The sequence below is a fragment of the Lottia gigantea genome (genome assembly GCF_000327385.1).
Source record: "Lottia gigantea unplaced genomic scaffold LOTGIsca_95, whole genome shotgun sequence".
In the NCBI taxonomy this organism is placed as follows: Eukaryota; Metazoa; Mollusca; class Gastropoda; family Lottiidae; genus Lottia; species Lottia gigantea.
The window spans coordinates 539,996-556,807 of NW_008711088.1; the positions used below are offsets into that span (position 1 = coordinate 539,996).

The following is a 16,812-nucleotide window of genomic DNA, read 5'->3' on the forward strand; positions in this document are numbered from 1 at the left end:
TTTTCGAACCGGACCATGTAGCGATTGGTACGGAACCGTATGCAGAACCGTGTCCTGAAACGCACACATGGAAACACAGTTTGGGCAGCCTGCACGGCAAAAAGGAAACACAACCTGCCGTGTGCCGTGTCCGCACCCGGACCGGAGCCGCACCGAATCCGTACTAAAGAAAACGCAACCTAACCCTTTAATTTCAGACGAGGTAAAGAAGCGAATTTTTGTGGACAGAGTGCTAATATAACTGATCCCATTGACAACGCCAATTCTGTTGTAAGTAAAAAGCATTATTTAGTCATCGTGCTGTCGAATATATAAATAATATCAGATTTCAATATTTATTTTGAGGCGAAATTTAAACCAGTCGTGGCCAACCTACATAATTTTTGTTTCTAAAGATCTTAGATTCTGAAGAGTTGGAATAAAGTTTTCAGGTTTTGGATCCATCTGAATCGTGAAAAATTATACCTATTCCAAATAAACACCTTGCAGGGGAAACAGTCTACCGTGAAAAATCTGCAACATATCACGATAATGAATGTTAACCATAATTTACCGGTACTATGTCTAGATTGTCACACATAGGTTATAGTTTATAACCTTATTTGGGTTTAGACCATCGGCAAACCAAATTATTCTTGGCCCTTTTTGGCAAACTAAATTCTAGGCCATGGTTATTACCTTATTTGGATTTACACCATTGGCAAACCTAATTCAAGGTTCCAGATACTTTTTTGTTGCCCTTTGTCCTTTCAACATACTAGATTTTACGCCATGGTTGCCCAAATTTGGTAGAAAATTGAAAAAAACAAGTTCCTTTATAGTTTTACAAAAATTCATCGTTAATTTCTGTTTTTTACCCTAGGGTTTAGATAATATCACTAAAGATCCAGTAGAAGTTGAAAATGGACATGCTGGCGGGACAGAGAAACCGAAAGTAGAGAAGAAGAAGCAACGGCTCCGAAGCTTGGATACATTTCGAGGGTAAGATGGTTCTTTGAATATTTCCTGCCACAATCGGTTTAACTCAGAAACGCCACAAGATGCAATATGATTCTTGCGCCCTTTCCTGTTTTCGACAGCTCTTTATATATTTCACAGCTGTCTTAAGTTGTTATCCTTGTACAATCAATACCAAGAGGTTTGACCAAGGACCAGCTGGTAGAAAGGATCCTCGTGAACCTAAGTTGTTATCCTTGTAAAATCAATACCAAGAGGTTTGGTCAAGGACCAGCTGGTAGAAAGGATCCTTGTAAACCTAAGTTGTTATCCTTGTACAATCAATACCAAGAGGTTTGACCAAGGATCAGCTGGTAGAAAGGATCCTTGTGAACCTAAGTTGTTATCCTTGTAAAATCATTACCAAGAGGTTTGACCAAGAACCAGCTGGTAGAAAGGATCCTTGTGAACCTAAGTTATTATCCTTATAAAATCATTACCAAGAGGTTTGGCCAAGGACCAGCTGGTAGAAAGGATCCTTGTGAACCTAAGTTGTTATCCTTGTAAAATAAATATCTTTCTTTTCAGGTTATCTCTAGTAATAATGATATTTGTAAATTATGGCGGAGGCGGCTACTGGTTTTTTGAGCATCCACCATGGAATGGTTTGACTGTAGCTGATTTAGTCTTCCCTTGGTGAGTATTCAAATACCATAATACCTGACATGGAAAAACCATCTTGTTGTTCAGATGGGACAATAAACCGTGTGGCTGGCTGTAAACGTTAAAGATCCCTCGACATTTGGAAATTGAAAACGCGTCTTGTCGTTCAGATGGGACAATAAACCGAGGTCCCGTGTGCTACAGGCTGTACATGTTAAAGATCCCTCGACAGTTGGAAATTGAAAAAGTGTCTAGTTGTTCGGATGGGACAATAAACTGAGACTCTGTGTGCAACAGGCTGTACATGTTAAAGATCCCTCGACAGTTGGAAATCGAAAACGCGTCTTGTCGTTCAGATAGGATAATAAACCGAGGCCCCGTGTGCTACTGGCTGTACATGTTAAAGATCCCTTGACAATTGGAAATCGAAAACGCGTCTTGTCGTTCTGATGGGACAATAAACCGAGGCCTCGTGTGTTACAGACTGCAAATCATTCAAATCGTTGAACAGACTGAAATCGAAAAGCGTAGGCTAAAGCTAAAATTTCCTCACTGCACACTTGAGAGAACTTTGGGGACCTCTCGAACATTGGTTCCAATCTTTTCTATTCTTCATAGCCTGCCCTCTCTTATACATATACGCACACATGATAGTCCGAAACTGGAATAAAGGATCCTCGTGGTATTTTCTTTGTTTTCGTTTCTTTTTTGTGTTTGCAAATATTTTTATCCTACAGGTTCATCTTTATAATGGGGACGTCCATGAATTTTTCATTTAAAAGTTTGTACAAGAAAGAGAAAACTACCTTCCAGATATTATTCAAGATTTTTAAAAGATCTTTTATTCTATTCGCTATTGGTATAATTCTCAACACCAGCTGGGGACGTAAGTACAACGTTTTAAACCAATTTGTACAATAACCACAGACGTTTTAAACCAATTTGTACAATAACCACAGACGTTTTAAACCAGTTTGACGTTTTAGTGGAAGTACAATAACCACAGACATCTGATTGAAAATTAGAATGATGTAAATTGATGCTATCAGTGTCCCTGATACACATAAAAAATTTAGAAAACCTCTTTACAATCTCTTTAACAAGAACTACAGACGTCTGATTGAAAATTAGAATGGTGTAAATTGATGCTATCAGTGTCTCTGATACACATAAAAAATTTAGAAAACCTCTTTACAATCTCTTTAACAAGAACTACAGACGTCTGATTGAAAATTAGAATGATGTAAATTGATGCTATCAGTGTCCCTGATACACATAAAAAATTTAGAAACTCTCTTTACAATCCCTTTAAGAATTATAGCGTATTTACGTTGACAAAATAATTTTGAAATATGCCTCATGAAAGTGTCTGTCATAGATTATTTGTGTCTGTTTTTTCAGCGGTAGACCTGGAGACAATGAGAATACCTGGAGTTTTACAGAGGTTCGGTTTAACATATCTGTTCGTAGCTTTGATGGAATTTACTCTGGGTCGCAGGAAAGATTCACATGAGGTAAGGAGGCGACATTGCAAAATTAGAATAGTGTAAATTGATGCTATCAGTGTCCCTGATACAAATAGAAAGTCTAGAAAACCTCTTTACAATCCCTTTAAGACCAGAATATTACAATGTGAACTGTTTTATATTTTTAGGATGCTAAATGGGCCCCAGTGAGAGATATTGTACTCAATCTACCAATATGGATTTTAAATTTAGCTCTACTCGGTGTGTTCATTGGTTTAACTTACGGTTTACCAGTACCAGGTTGTCCCAAGTAAGATTCAGATTTTTATATTGGGCTACATGTGCTGTTATACAGTGGCGGCGCCAGCCTTCCGAGACTGGGGGTACAAATAGGGGGCAGACTGATTCAATGAGGGGGGCAACTGCTGAGGTTGAATTCAAATTTTGAATTTGGTGGTGTCAAAGTCGCAAGCCTCTCACAAAGTGTCATAGAGGGTTCTTTCAAGAAAATGAATTGATTTTGTGCATTCTGACACATATTTTGGAGAAAAAAGGGAGAATCAAACCTTCCTTCTCCCTGAAATACTAACCCAATCCTAAACTGGTTATATTCTAGAGGTTATACTGGACCAGGTGGTATCAGTGAAGATGGTCAATATAAGAACTGTACAGCAGGAGCAGCCCAATATATAGATCGACTGGTACTAGGTGAACATCATATCTACCAGTATCCTACTCCACAGGTAGGTTCATCTTCAACATCTTCAGTGTCTTTAGGAAGGTTCAGTTGATATATAGATAGACTGGTACTAGGAGAACATCATATCTACCAGTATCCTACTCCACAGGTAGGTTCATCTTCAACATCTTCAGTGTCTTTAGGAAGGTTCAGTTGATATATAGATAGACTGGTACTAGGAGAACATCATATCTACCAGTATCCTACTCCACAGGTAGGTTCATCTTCAACATCTTCAGTGTCTTTAGGAAGGTTCCGTTGATATATAGATAGACTGGTACTAGGAGAACATCATATCTACCAGTATCCTACTCCACAGGTAGGTTCATCTTCAACATCTTCAACATCTTCAGTGTCTTTAGGAAGGTTCAGTTGATATATAGATAGACTGGTACTAGGAGAACATCATATCTACCAGTATCCTACTCCACAGGTAGGTTCATCTTCAACATCTTCAGTGTCTTTAGGAAGGTTCAGTTGATATATAGATAGACTGGTACTAGGAGAACATCATATCTACCAGTATCCTACTCCACGGGTAGGTTCATCTTCAACATCTTCAGTGTCTTTAGGAAGGTTCAGTTGATATATAGATAGACTGGTACTAGGAGAACATCATATCTACCAGTATCCTACTCCACAGGTAGGTTCATCTTCAACATCTTCAGTGTCTTTAGGAAGGTTCAGTTGATATATAGATAGACTGGTACTAGGAGAACATCATATCTACCAGTATCCTACTCCACAGGTAGGTTCATCTTCAACATCTTCAACATCTTCAGTGTCTTTAGGAAGGTTCAGTTGATATATAGATAGACTGGTACTAGGAGAACATCATATCTACCAGTATCCTACTCCACAGGTAGGTTCATCTTCAACATCTTCAGTGTCTTTAGGAAGGTTCAGTTGATATATAGATAGACTGGTACTAGGGGAACATCATATCTACCAGTACCCTACTCCACAGGTAGGTTCATCTTCAACATCTTCAACATCTTCAGTGTCTTTAGGAAGGTTCAGTTGATATATAGATAGACTGGTACTAGGAGAACATCATATCTACCAGTATCCTACTCCACAGGTAGGTTCATCTTCAACATCTTCAGTGTCTTTAGGAAGGTTCAGTTGATATATAGATAGACTGGTACTAGGAGAACATCATATCTACCAGTACCCTACACTGCAAATGTAAGAATTAAACTTTGGTCTCACTAGCATTTTTGGTGTGTAAAAAATAAACGCCAGTTTGTGTAATTGGGTCATAGTAGAAATGTAAATATTATGGCGTGTTAACAGACTTTCTGTCGAAGTCTGGAAGTTTTTAAGAATAAGGTCCTGGAAGTTTATCTTTATCTTGCTCTGTTGTTAAAGTGTGTTTTGTAATGTTAACCGAGAGCTATTTTATTCCAGGAGATGTACCAGACTTCCATGCCCCACGATCCTGAAGGTATCCTTGGTGTACTGACATCTATATTTCTATGTTTTCTCGGACTAACGGTAAGAATTTCACTTTATCATTGTGTAACTCTTGGCATTTAAAGGAACAGGTGCTCCATTTTGGGATGTTGATTTTAGTCTTGAATATATGTAAATATCTACTAGAAATGTACGAAAATCGTGGATTTCCTTCAAAAAACACACATGGATTTGAAAGCTTAAATTTCGACCATGAGCTATGAACACTTTTACTGACTAGCTTAGCCAAAAAAAATTCCCGTTTGATTGATAAAAAAAATGGAGCACCTGTCCCTTTAGGTCGCTATTCATAATATTTGGTGGTTCATCTAGGCTACTGGCTACTTGTTGACCCCCTTTTAATTTTTAGTGGATTTTAGACCCCTTTTTTCACTGTACTCCTTTTGGTTCAGGTTCGTAGCCTATCGCCGTTGTGTTAAAGACACAGAATGTGAAATTTTCATCACCAAAAAGATCGTAAATCATACGTGAAAATTTATCTTTTACATTGTAGGCTGGTCGTATCATTATAACTTTTGAAAGTCATGTTGGTCGAATAGTTCGCTGGTTAATATGGGCCGCCATTACGGTACGTTGAAAATATTTTATTATTTTGTAACCGCTAGCGATAAAATGGTCATCTTCACATCTTCACAATGCTATTACGAACTTCGTCTTATACTTTGACTACAATAGCCACCTTTCTTGTATCACGGGATGCAGCGACTGGATTGAATGGAATGCTAGTGAATACAGCTAATCAGAGCCCTCGACAGAAAGACAAACATTCTGTCGAAGCCTCTGATTGGCTACATTACAATCTAATCAAATCGTGACACAAGAAAGGTTGCTATTGCAGTCAAGGTATAAGACGAAACTCGTAATAGCTTGACATTTTAACAATGACCGTAGATCAGATCATATTATTTTCAATAACATTATCAAAACTGGTCAAGGGCAGTAACTCAGTAAATATCATTTACTCACCAATGAAAACCTTTCTCAATGTTGTCTTTATATAATTACTCAAGTGATGCCTTGTTCAGGGGCAATAACTCTTCACAACTCCGCCCTGACAGGCTGTCATCGGCAATCTGTCTTCATCTGAAATAGCAAGAGTCAAACATTTACGTACTTCGTTGTTGTCCTCGATAATTTCGGTCTAACCAACAATAAAACTAAACAAAAGCAATTTGGGTCATTTGTCATCTTCACATTAGTCAAGGCATCACGTCTTCACCAAAATAGCCTTTTTTCTTGTTTTCACTGAAGTTAGTACATTCAGCAATTTGATTGGATAGTACCATAGCCAATACAGCCAATCAGAGCCCTTGACAAAAATATTGCAAAATATAATTACACATGAAATTGAGGGATCTGATTGGCTATATTCTCTGACATACCATCCAATCAAATCGCTGACTGTGAAACAAGGAAGTGGGCCAGAGTGACTATTGCAGTCAAGGTATAAGATGAGCCGTAATTCCTTGACCATTGTGAAGATGTGATACAAGGAAAGGTGATTATTGCAGTCAAGGCATAAAATGAAGACGTCATTCCTTGACCATTGTGAAGATGTGATACAAGGAAAGGTGATTATTGCAGTCAAGGTATAACATGAAGACGTAATTCCTTGACATTGTGAAGATGTGATACTAGAAAGGTGACTATTGCAGTCAAGGTATAAGATGAAGACGTAATTCCTTGACCATTGTCATAAATTAGCTTCGATAGCCATCAACTATGACACATGAAAGTAGCAATGATAACTTAATGTGACGTTTAACTTCCTGTTGGGGCAGTTTGGGGGTTGTGATTTAACCCCCCTCCTTCCCTCTTTAAAGGAACCAATTGCAATGCCATTGAAATAAAACAATTGAAATAATTTCAGGGTGGGATAGCAGCTTTATTGTGTAAAGGAAGTCAAAATGATGGCTGGGTTCCAGTAAATAAAAATCTCTGGTAAGTATCATTAAATTCAATAAATCCCCACCCCCCTCCTCCTCCCCACCCCCCAAAAAATGGATTGCCCCCTCATATAAAAAAATCTCGTCCAAAGAATGGTAAAATCTGAGAGTAAAAGTTGTATAGTAGTGGACTCCTCACAAGAGAAGTACTATCAGGTGTTAGCATGGTCTGCTTCACACACGACACCCGCCACTACAAATAATTCTCCACCAAAGAGAAGTACCATCAGGTGTTTCGAAAAGAGTAAGCATGGTCTGCTTCCCGCGCGACACCTGCCACTACAAATAATTCTCCACCAAAGAGAAGTACCATCAGGTGTTTCGTAAAGAGTAAGCATGATCTGCTTCCCGCGCGACACCCGCCACTACAAATAATTCTCCACCAAAGAGAAGTACCATCAGGTGTTTCGAAAAGAGTAAGCATGGTCTGCCCTCGCGCACAACATTAATAATTCTCCGCTCGTATTTCAGGTCTGTATCGTTCGTCATGGTAACAGCATGTTTTGCGTTTATCTTATTAACTATATTATATGTGTTTATGGATATTTTACAATGGTGGAAAGGCGGACCTTTTGTTTATCCAGGTAATAACTTAAAAAGATTGTAAAGAGGTTTTATAATTTTTTTTATTTGTATCAGTCCCATCCGAACAACTAGATGCTTTTTCCATGTCCGTCCCTCTTACCGGCATCACTGACAGGGGGGAACCAGGTTGAAAAATCGAAAGGTATTATTCTTACTTATGCCGGGATTGAATCCTGGACCTTCAGGTCAGAGAGCAAGCATGTAACTCACTGACAGGAGAAACTGGGTTGAAAAATCTGAAGGTAATATCTCGACCTATGCTGGGATTGAACCCTGGACCTCCAGGTTAGCGAGCAAGCATCCAACTCACTGACAGGGGGAAACTGGGTTGAAAAATCTGAAGGTAATATCTCGACCTATGCTAGGATTGAACCCTGGACCTTCAGGTTAGCAAGCAAGTGTCTAACTCACTGACAGGGAGAAACTGGGTTGAAAAATCTGAAGGTAATATCTCGACCTATTCTAGGATTGAACCCTGGACCTTCAGGTTAGCGAGCAAGCGTCTAACTCACTGACAGGGGGAAACTGGGTTGAAAAATCTGAAGGTATTATGTCAGGATTGAACACTGGACCTTCAGGTTAGTGAGTAAACGTCTAACTCACTGAGCCACCACGGCAATCAATATGTTTATGTATTTTTTTTATTGTAGGTATGAACTCTATAGTAATCTACGTGTGTCATGGCGTGTTCTGGAGAGAATTTCCTATCAACTGGCAAATTGAAGAGGTCCATTGGAAACTTTTACTTCAAGATATTTGGGGGACGGCAATTTGGGTCTTCGTGGCCTATTTAATGTATAGAAAAAGATTTTTTGTGGCTATCTAAAAGTTAAATTTGCAACTGTGGGGTATGTCATTACATCGAACTTACTCTCTAACTTGGGCTTGATTCATAAGGCCTACATTGTGGTTTTTAAGTTTGTTTTCGTTTCAAATTAGGAATCTGTAGGGATCGTAAAGAGGGACACTGATAGCATCAATTTATATCACTCTAATTTTCAATCAGACGTCTGTGGTTCTTGTTAAAGAGATTGTAAAGAGGTTTTGTATATTTTTTATGTGTATCAGGGACACTGATATCATCAATTTACACCATTCTAATTTTCAATCAGACGTCTGTGGTTCTTGTTAAAGAGATTGTAAAGAGGTTTTCTAAATTTTGTATGTGTATCAGAGACACTGATAGCATCAATTTACATCATTCTAATTTTCAATCAGACGTCTGTGGTTCTTGTTAAAGAGATTGTAAAGAGGTTTTCTAAATTTTGTATGTGTATCAGAGACACTGATAGCATCAATTTACATCATTCTAATTTTCAATCAGACGTCTGTGGTTCTTGTTAAAGAGATTGTAAAGAGGTTTTCTAAATTTTGTATGTGTATCAGAGACACTGATAGCATCAATTTACATCATTCTAATTTTCAATCAGACGTCTGTGGTTCTTGTTAAAGAGATTGTAAAGAGGTTTTCTAAATTTTGTATGTGTATCAGAGACACTGATAGCATCAATTTACACCATTCTAATTTTCAGTCAGATGTCTGTGGTTCCTGAAATTCCTCTAAAACTAAGTATTTGATGTAGTCACTAAAGAAAATTATAAAACCTCTTTACAATCTCTTTACTTTGTTGTATTTAGTTGAGGAAGTGCTGAATCTTTTGTATAAAAATTCTGTTAATATTGTGTATTTACCTGTTTTGTATATATATTTGTATATATTTGCATATATTTGCATATTTCTATTGGATATTATAATTTATGCATATACTGGTAATAAATAATTTGCATTTTCTTCATGAATATTCATAATATGAGGGCACGAAGCAACAAACACGAAGAAATGCAACTTGGCAGCAGTGACGTTTCTAGATAGCATTAGCGAAGAGGCTAGAGAATTGTCATGGGGACACCAGGCATTCAACAACTCAATATATAAAACTGACGAAGGGGCAGGGGGCAGGGGCGGCGGAGCATGAAACGTCACTGCTAAGTAGGGGTAGATGAATTTTTCGGGTGGACCATGAATCATACGAGCAGCTATTCAGAAATATTTGCAGTCGATTTCATCTATCAGAAGTTATTAATGTTTAAGATGTAGGTAAGAGTTGTACCATCAGAAGCTAGTTGATAGCTCATAGATGACAAGTTAACGTCCACTTCCAGCTATAACATGGCTAACCCATGCTTTCCTTAAGTTTGTCCAACAACCCAACGGAAGCTAAATATAGGTTAACATTCACTTCCAGTTAACTCATATCTCTGCCTAAGTTCGTACAACCAACCCAACGGATGTTGATAGTTGGTCAATGACAAGTTAACGTTCACTTCCATCTAAAACTAATATGGCTAACTCAAGCTTCCCTCAAGGATATAATGACTTTTTTTACATGCAAATTGGTCGTTACACAAATATACTCTAATTTTCGAAAATACCAAATGTGCACATGGACGTTCACTTCTAGCTGATATCTTTCATTATGTATATAATCACCTTTTTTTACATGCAAAATGGTCTTTACACAAATATATTAAGAACACAAGATATATAGATATACTATTTCTAGTTTTATTACATACTACATTTCGAAACACATACAGGTAACGTTATCAAGTTAACTTTATCATTTTTCTTGATAACGTTACCTGTAAGTACCTAGAAGTAGTATATCTATATAACTTGTGTTTTTAATGTTACCTGTATGTGTTTCTAAATGTAGTATGTAATAAACCTAGAAGTAGTATATCTATATATCTATATATCCATATAACTTGTGTTTTTAATGTTACCTGTATGTGTTTCTAAACCTAGTATGTAATAAACCTAGAAGTAGTATATCTATATAACTTGTGTTTTTAATGTTACCTGTATGTGTTTCTAAATGTAGTATGTAATAAACCTAGAAGTAGTATATCTATATATCTATATATCCATATAACTTGTGTTTTTAATGTTACCTGTATGTGTTTCTAAACGTAGTATGTAATAAACCTAGAAGTAGTATATCTATATAACTTGTGTTCTTAATGTTTACCTTCCTGCTTCTATATGTCTCACAAATATTACACAAATATATTTATCTAAATTTACGAAATTACAAAATGTGCACATGTCCGTCAGTCCTACCAAATAAACGGCACTAGTTTTGCGGTATTTTGAAGATATTGTTGGTAAGCTGGTAAATGTCCCCAACGTTTCAACGACGATTTTTCCAGTAAAGGAATCCCTGACACGTTAATCAACAAATAAGCCACAAACATAGGGGAAATAACTCCAACATGTTCGAATCCTTTTAAAACAGAAGTTGATGAAAGGTACAAACCGAGCCACATTAAGATCTCTCCAAAATAATTTGGATGACGTGAAATACTCCAGAGTCCAGTGTTAATAAATTTTCCCTGAAAAATATTTGGATTTGAATGTATAAGTTTAGTAGATCGTTTGAAAATTACGCAGAAAGTCCTTGAAGGTTATTGGATACGGTTAGGGCCTCTCACCCATTGAGTGACTAAAACACTTAGTTTTAGTGGAATTGCGGGAACCACAGACATCTGATTGAAAATTAGAATGGTGTAAATTGATGCTAACAGTGTCCCTGATACACATAAAAAAGGGAAATATTGCCAGGACAGCGGCATTAGCCTACTAGTTTTCAATTTCCAACTGTCGAGGGATCTTTAACGTGTACAGCCTGTAGCACACAGGGCCTCAGTTTATTGTCCCATCTGAACGACTAAACACAATAAACCGAGGCCCTGTGTGTTTCAGACTGTCAGATCCCTCTACAAATGGAAATCATAAGTTATTAGGCCAATGCCACTGTCCAAGTAAAATTTCCCTCATTGCACCCTGCATGGAGTTGCCTGTCTTCATTAGCCCACATGGTGCAGAAAAGTAGGGCGTAAAACTCCATTCATTTCATTTTCTAGTTTGTTACTGATATTACAGACATTAGGAAAATCTTGTCAAAAAAAACAAACTTACAGCGTTATCAGGGTTCGCTCTAAAAACAGATTTTTGATAATCACCAAGTGCCTCAAACAAAAAGCCAATAGCCCAGATCGTCCAGCCCATATAATCATTTGTTGTCAGTTTACGATCTTTCTGTTTACTGTTAACTATAAGAGTTGGTAAAAGAGTCACAAATACCCAAAGACCTGAAATAACAAGGTTCAAGTTTATCAAACATTATAAATATTTGCGATTTGTATCATTCCAATTTTAAGTCAGACGTCTGTGGTTCCTGCAATTCCACTAAAACTAAGTCAGAATTAAAGGGATTGTAAAGAGGTTTTCTCAATTCTTCATGTGTATCAGGAACACTGATAACATCAATTTACATCATTCCAATTTTCAGTCAGACGTCTGTGGTTCCTGTAATTCCACTAAAACGATGACGTCACTAATCGCAAAATATGCTTTACAATCTCTTTAACAAGAACCACAGACGTCTGATTGAAAATTAGAATGGTGTAAATTGATGTTATCAGTGTCCCTGATACAAATAAACAATTTAGAAAACCTCTTTACAATCTCTTTAAATAAGTGGAGTAACCAAGTCGAAATAGACTTTGGCGTCTACTTTAATCAACAAAAACAGGAAGGCGAAGTAAAAACTAAAAACAGGGCTATCCCACAACCTTGTAAGGTCTAATAAACTAGGAAGGCAGACAGTCTGTTAGAAAAACGACAGACGTCAGGGTGAGGGTTAAAAATTTTCTAATCTAGGAAGGCGGAGAATGTATCGAATGCGTGTTTGGCAGTGAAAGTAGAAAAAATATTTCGTTGTTTTTGTCCCAAGGGGAAAACCATAGAACCATGCCCCGCCCCCCTCCCCCTCCACTGCCAATTACCTTGTATGGTCCAATAAACTAGGAAAACAGAAGGTCTGTTTCTAACATTATTAAATCTTTTATCTTCTCCATCTTTCATAATCCTTGTCACCAAATATGTCCCTAATCTGCAAAAAAAAAAATGAACTAATTATGGGAACAAATGGCAGTGTCTCAAGAAAAGACGAGTCATCATTTAAACTTTCAAACGTAGATAATTCTAGACACACATGGATTTGAAGGCTCAAATTTTGACAGTGCGCTGTGAACACTATTACTGATTAGCTTAGCTAAAAAATTCCTGTTTCTGAGACTAAAATATGATTGATCAAAAAAATGGTGCATCTGTACCTTTAATGTTTGGACACCATGCTAAGGGATTAACCATGAGCAAAATCTATAGAACTCTGTCCCTTTTAACTTGCAGACTATGGCATTTTTAGATAGCTATGTCATTTTTTTCAAATTAAAGTGATACTACGTCTTAGAATGAACATAAAAGTCCTCAAGAATTGTCAGAATGAGTATATATTCATCAGTGAACTTACCTGGTGACATAAAGTTACAACAGAATCCCTGTCAAATCTAGAAAATTGGAAAATTCATAAAACTAAGTAATTATTGAAAAACGCTTAATCTTAATATTAAGCGTTTTTCAATAGTTAATTGCATATTTATGGATAATTACTAAGTTTTTTAGATTTATCAGATTATATAAGGATCATGTTATGTTATTTATGACACCAGGTATCTACTGGCTCTTATTGGCCAAGTTTAAAATTCTTAAATTTTTTGTTCATTCTAAGACGTAGTATCACTTTAAGCGATAACGTTCATACTTACCGGAATGCCCATGTTAAAACTAAACCAGTGTTAATTTTCTGTCGAAGAAAAAACTTGCCACCAGAACTTAAAGATTGGTAGGCTAACAGAGCAAACGTTCCACTACCTAAAAAATATAAACTCATTGAATTAATTGTTGTCTGGAAATAGAAAAATGTCGGAGTTATTTCCCTTGAAGTTGAAATTTTGTTATGAAACACGAGTCAAGTTCTAGAACTTTGGAGCTGGAATTTTGAGCTTGACAGTTGCGTCTAATTAATTATAAAGGGCACACGGCATCACTCTACGATTCTGTTGTCAACTGACATCTATACGAAGCCCCAGGGTATCAAAATAGGTCTGCAGTAACAAGGGAAAAAGGGCATGCAACTTGCAAGTAGGAGTAGGGCCTACCTCACCTGACCTGAGAACTCGCCTGCTCTTACCTGCCAGGTCGTAAAATTTCTCCGTTTTCAGAACTGCAGCGACAGCCCAACATGCCCACTGAATTCCAAAATCCAAAGCTGCAGACTTGACAAGCGTGTTCCCCATCATTACGGTTTCAAAACTATTCAAAACTTTCTTTCAATGAATCAACCGGTCATCCATTCACGTTGTCGTCTGTTTTCGTCTGCACGAGGGTTCAAAGTTCACTCCCGTACATTCTCGACTTTTTGAATATTATGGACGAAAATTAACTCTGAAAGGTCAAAGTTCACTTTTGTACAATCGTGACTTTTTGAATATTATCAACGAAAATTGACTCTAATGGTTCAAAGTTCACTTATGTACAATCTCGACTTTTTGAATATTATTAACGAAAATTAACTCTGAAAGTTCAAAGTTCACTTCAGTACAATCGAAAGTTTCTGAAAAGTTTGAGACTCTAAATTTTATGTCCATTCTAAGAGGTAGTATACCTTTAAAGTTATTATTATTTAGTTTAATAGATATATCATGTTATATAGAGATTCTATTCTTTAGTCATGACACCTGGTAAGTCTAACTGATGAATATATACTCTTATTGACCAAGTTTGAGATTTTAAATTTTATGTCCATTCTAAGAGGTAGTATCCCTTTAAAGTTATAATTATTTAGTTTAATAGATATATCGTGTTATATAGAGATTCTATTCTTTAGTCATGACACCTGGTAAGTCTAACTGATGAATATATACTCTTATTGACCAAGTTTGAGATTTTAAATTTTATGTCTATTCTAAGAGGTAGTATCCCTTTAAAGTTATAATTATTTAGTTTAATAGATATATTGTGTTATATAGAGATTCTATTCTTTAGTCATGACACCTGGTAAGTCTAACTGATGAATATATACTCTTATTGACCAAGTTTGAGATTTTAAATTTTATGTCTATTCTCAGAGGTAGTATCCCTTTAAAATCAAAAAACACAAAATTGTCCAAAATGGCGTTTCTGATTTCATTAGTCCGAATGATAACCATCCATTACAGGCCATTTATTTTGATTACTGGTGGAAAATAATTCGTCAAAATAATTTTAGTTATCAGATATAACTCACGCATCAGATTGTAGATATAATCACTTCTGGGAAAAAAACGGAAAATGGCAGAATTTTTCTATTTTCTGATAGTTATCACGTTAACGAATTAGATACTGATGAATAAAGCTTTTTTTCTTTGGTTATTTCTACGATTTTCTACGTCAGTGATTTTGGTTGGTAGGTTGACATGGAAAAAGTGTCTAGTCGTTCAGATGGGACAATAAACCGAGGCCCTGTGTGCCACAGGCTGTACACGTTAAAGATCCCTCAACAGTTGGAAATTGAAAAAGTGTCTTCAAAATTAAATGAAATGAATGGAGTTTTACGTTCTACTTTTCTGCACCATGTGGGCTAATGAAGACGGGCAACACCATGCAGTGTGCAATGAGAGAAATTTTGCCAGGACAAAAGCATTAGACTGCTCTTTTTCGATTTCCAACTGTCGAGGGATCTTTAACGTCATTTTTCTACAAGTAGCTTATTCCCCATTGTACACTGAAGGATGTCGCATCCAACTAGGTAATAGAGTTTCATTTTAATTCTTATTACAGGTAAACTTGAAAGTCAAAGGAACGAGTCCCTGCCGAATTCCATTTTATTTTCCCTCACTGGACATTGAATGGAGTTGTACATCATGTTAAAACTGGTGCAGTAAAGTAGGACGTAAAACCCAATCCTCAATACATCACAAGTCAAAACTTAAAATTATAGGAACGAGTCCCTCCCGACCTCCATTTTTCTTAAAGTAGCTATCTTTAATTGTGAAAACATGACAATATCGACCCATGGGGAGCTGATATCGACCCCTGGGGAGCTGATTTCTATTTAGATACGATGTACTTATTACGGTGGCGTTATTTACTAGAAAATTCAATTATAACTAAAAACCCATCATTTGGCAGTTCAATTCATCATACTTATCGACTTCTGACCAGAAAATACCACAATTAACCCACAATACTCAGAAATATTTACACAACATGGAAATTGTTAAAGGGATAGGTTCGCCGTTTTGGGGGGTGATTTGAGTCTTGAATATATGTAAATAGTCTTCAGAAATACTAGAAATGTACAAAAATCACATAATTCCTTCAAAAATATCTCAAACTAGAAATTTCACTTTCTATTTCTATAGATGTCTTTTCTATATATGACAGTGTCTCAAGAAAAGACGAGTCGTCATTTTAAATTTCAAATGCGGATAATTCTTGACACACATGGATTTGAAGGCGAAGGAGATGTCCGTCTGTCCGAACAAGTGCGGAAAAGTACGACGTAAAACGTCATGCCATTAATTCTATATCTATATTGTTAATGATATAACAGACGGAGAGCAAATTGAATCGTATAAATTTCATTTCGTTCACTTAAATAGCTGATCTAAATGACTTGAAAGGTGGAAATTGGGGAATAAATTTAGAAAATTGGAGTAATAGGTCTGATATATATTGGTCCAATTATCTCAATTATTGCCTATCTTATATCCAATTCGATATGACGAGTCATAAATTGCGTAGGGTCATTGTTATTATATACACGAGTTGTCATACTTTCAACGTCACCTCTGCGGACCGGAAATCGCCAAGACAACCGGAAGTAGTACCATTTGATTTGTGATCGGGATTATTTTCTTATTTTAGATGCTAATAATGTTGTTGGTTAAACCGCCCCGCTCTCGTTTCACATCTGATGTCGGTCAAATGAATTAAGTTGCTTAATTCTTCTTGAATTGTGCTTGAACAGGGTATCGGGTTTTAATTGTGAAAAGTATTACGGATGACTATCAGAAACCCATAAGCTTTAATCAAAATACCAAGAAAGTTCTC

General features: G+C 36.6%; 2 protein-coding genes across 2 annotated transcripts; one reads left to right on the forward strand and one right to left on the reverse strand.

Annotated features, from left to right (window-relative positions):
* Positions 1 to 952: 952 nt before the first annotated feature.
* On the forward strand, positions 953 to 8,637 carry LOTGIDRAFT_135049 (hypothetical protein; the record flags this gene model as incomplete). The annotated part of the gene is made up of 11 exons (XM_009068867.1): positions 953 to 981; positions 1,525 to 1,632; positions 2,337 to 2,485; positions 3,001 to 3,145; positions 3,277 to 3,375; positions 3,682 to 3,808; positions 5,215 to 5,301; positions 5,774 to 5,848; positions 7,151 to 7,221; positions 7,698 to 7,810; positions 8,462 to 8,637. Coding segments are annotated over 11 exons (1,179 nt in total), but the record flags the coding sequence as incomplete, so codon positions are not given.
* A 2,294-nt stretch (positions 8,638 to 10,931) lies between these two features.
* LOTGIDRAFT_179919 (hypothetical protein) lies at positions 10,932 to 14,018 on the reverse strand (the record flags this gene model as incomplete). The annotated part of the gene is made up of 5 exons (XM_009068868.1): positions 10,932 to 11,207; positions 11,794 to 11,966; positions 12,663 to 12,769; positions 13,485 to 13,590; positions 13,910 to 14,018. The coding sequence occupies 5 exons, from the start codon at positions 14,016 to 14,018 to the stop codon at positions 10,932 to 10,934; spliced, it is 771 nt and encodes a 256-aa protein (XP_009067116.1).
* Positions 14,019 to 16,812: the final 2,794 nt, after the last annotated feature.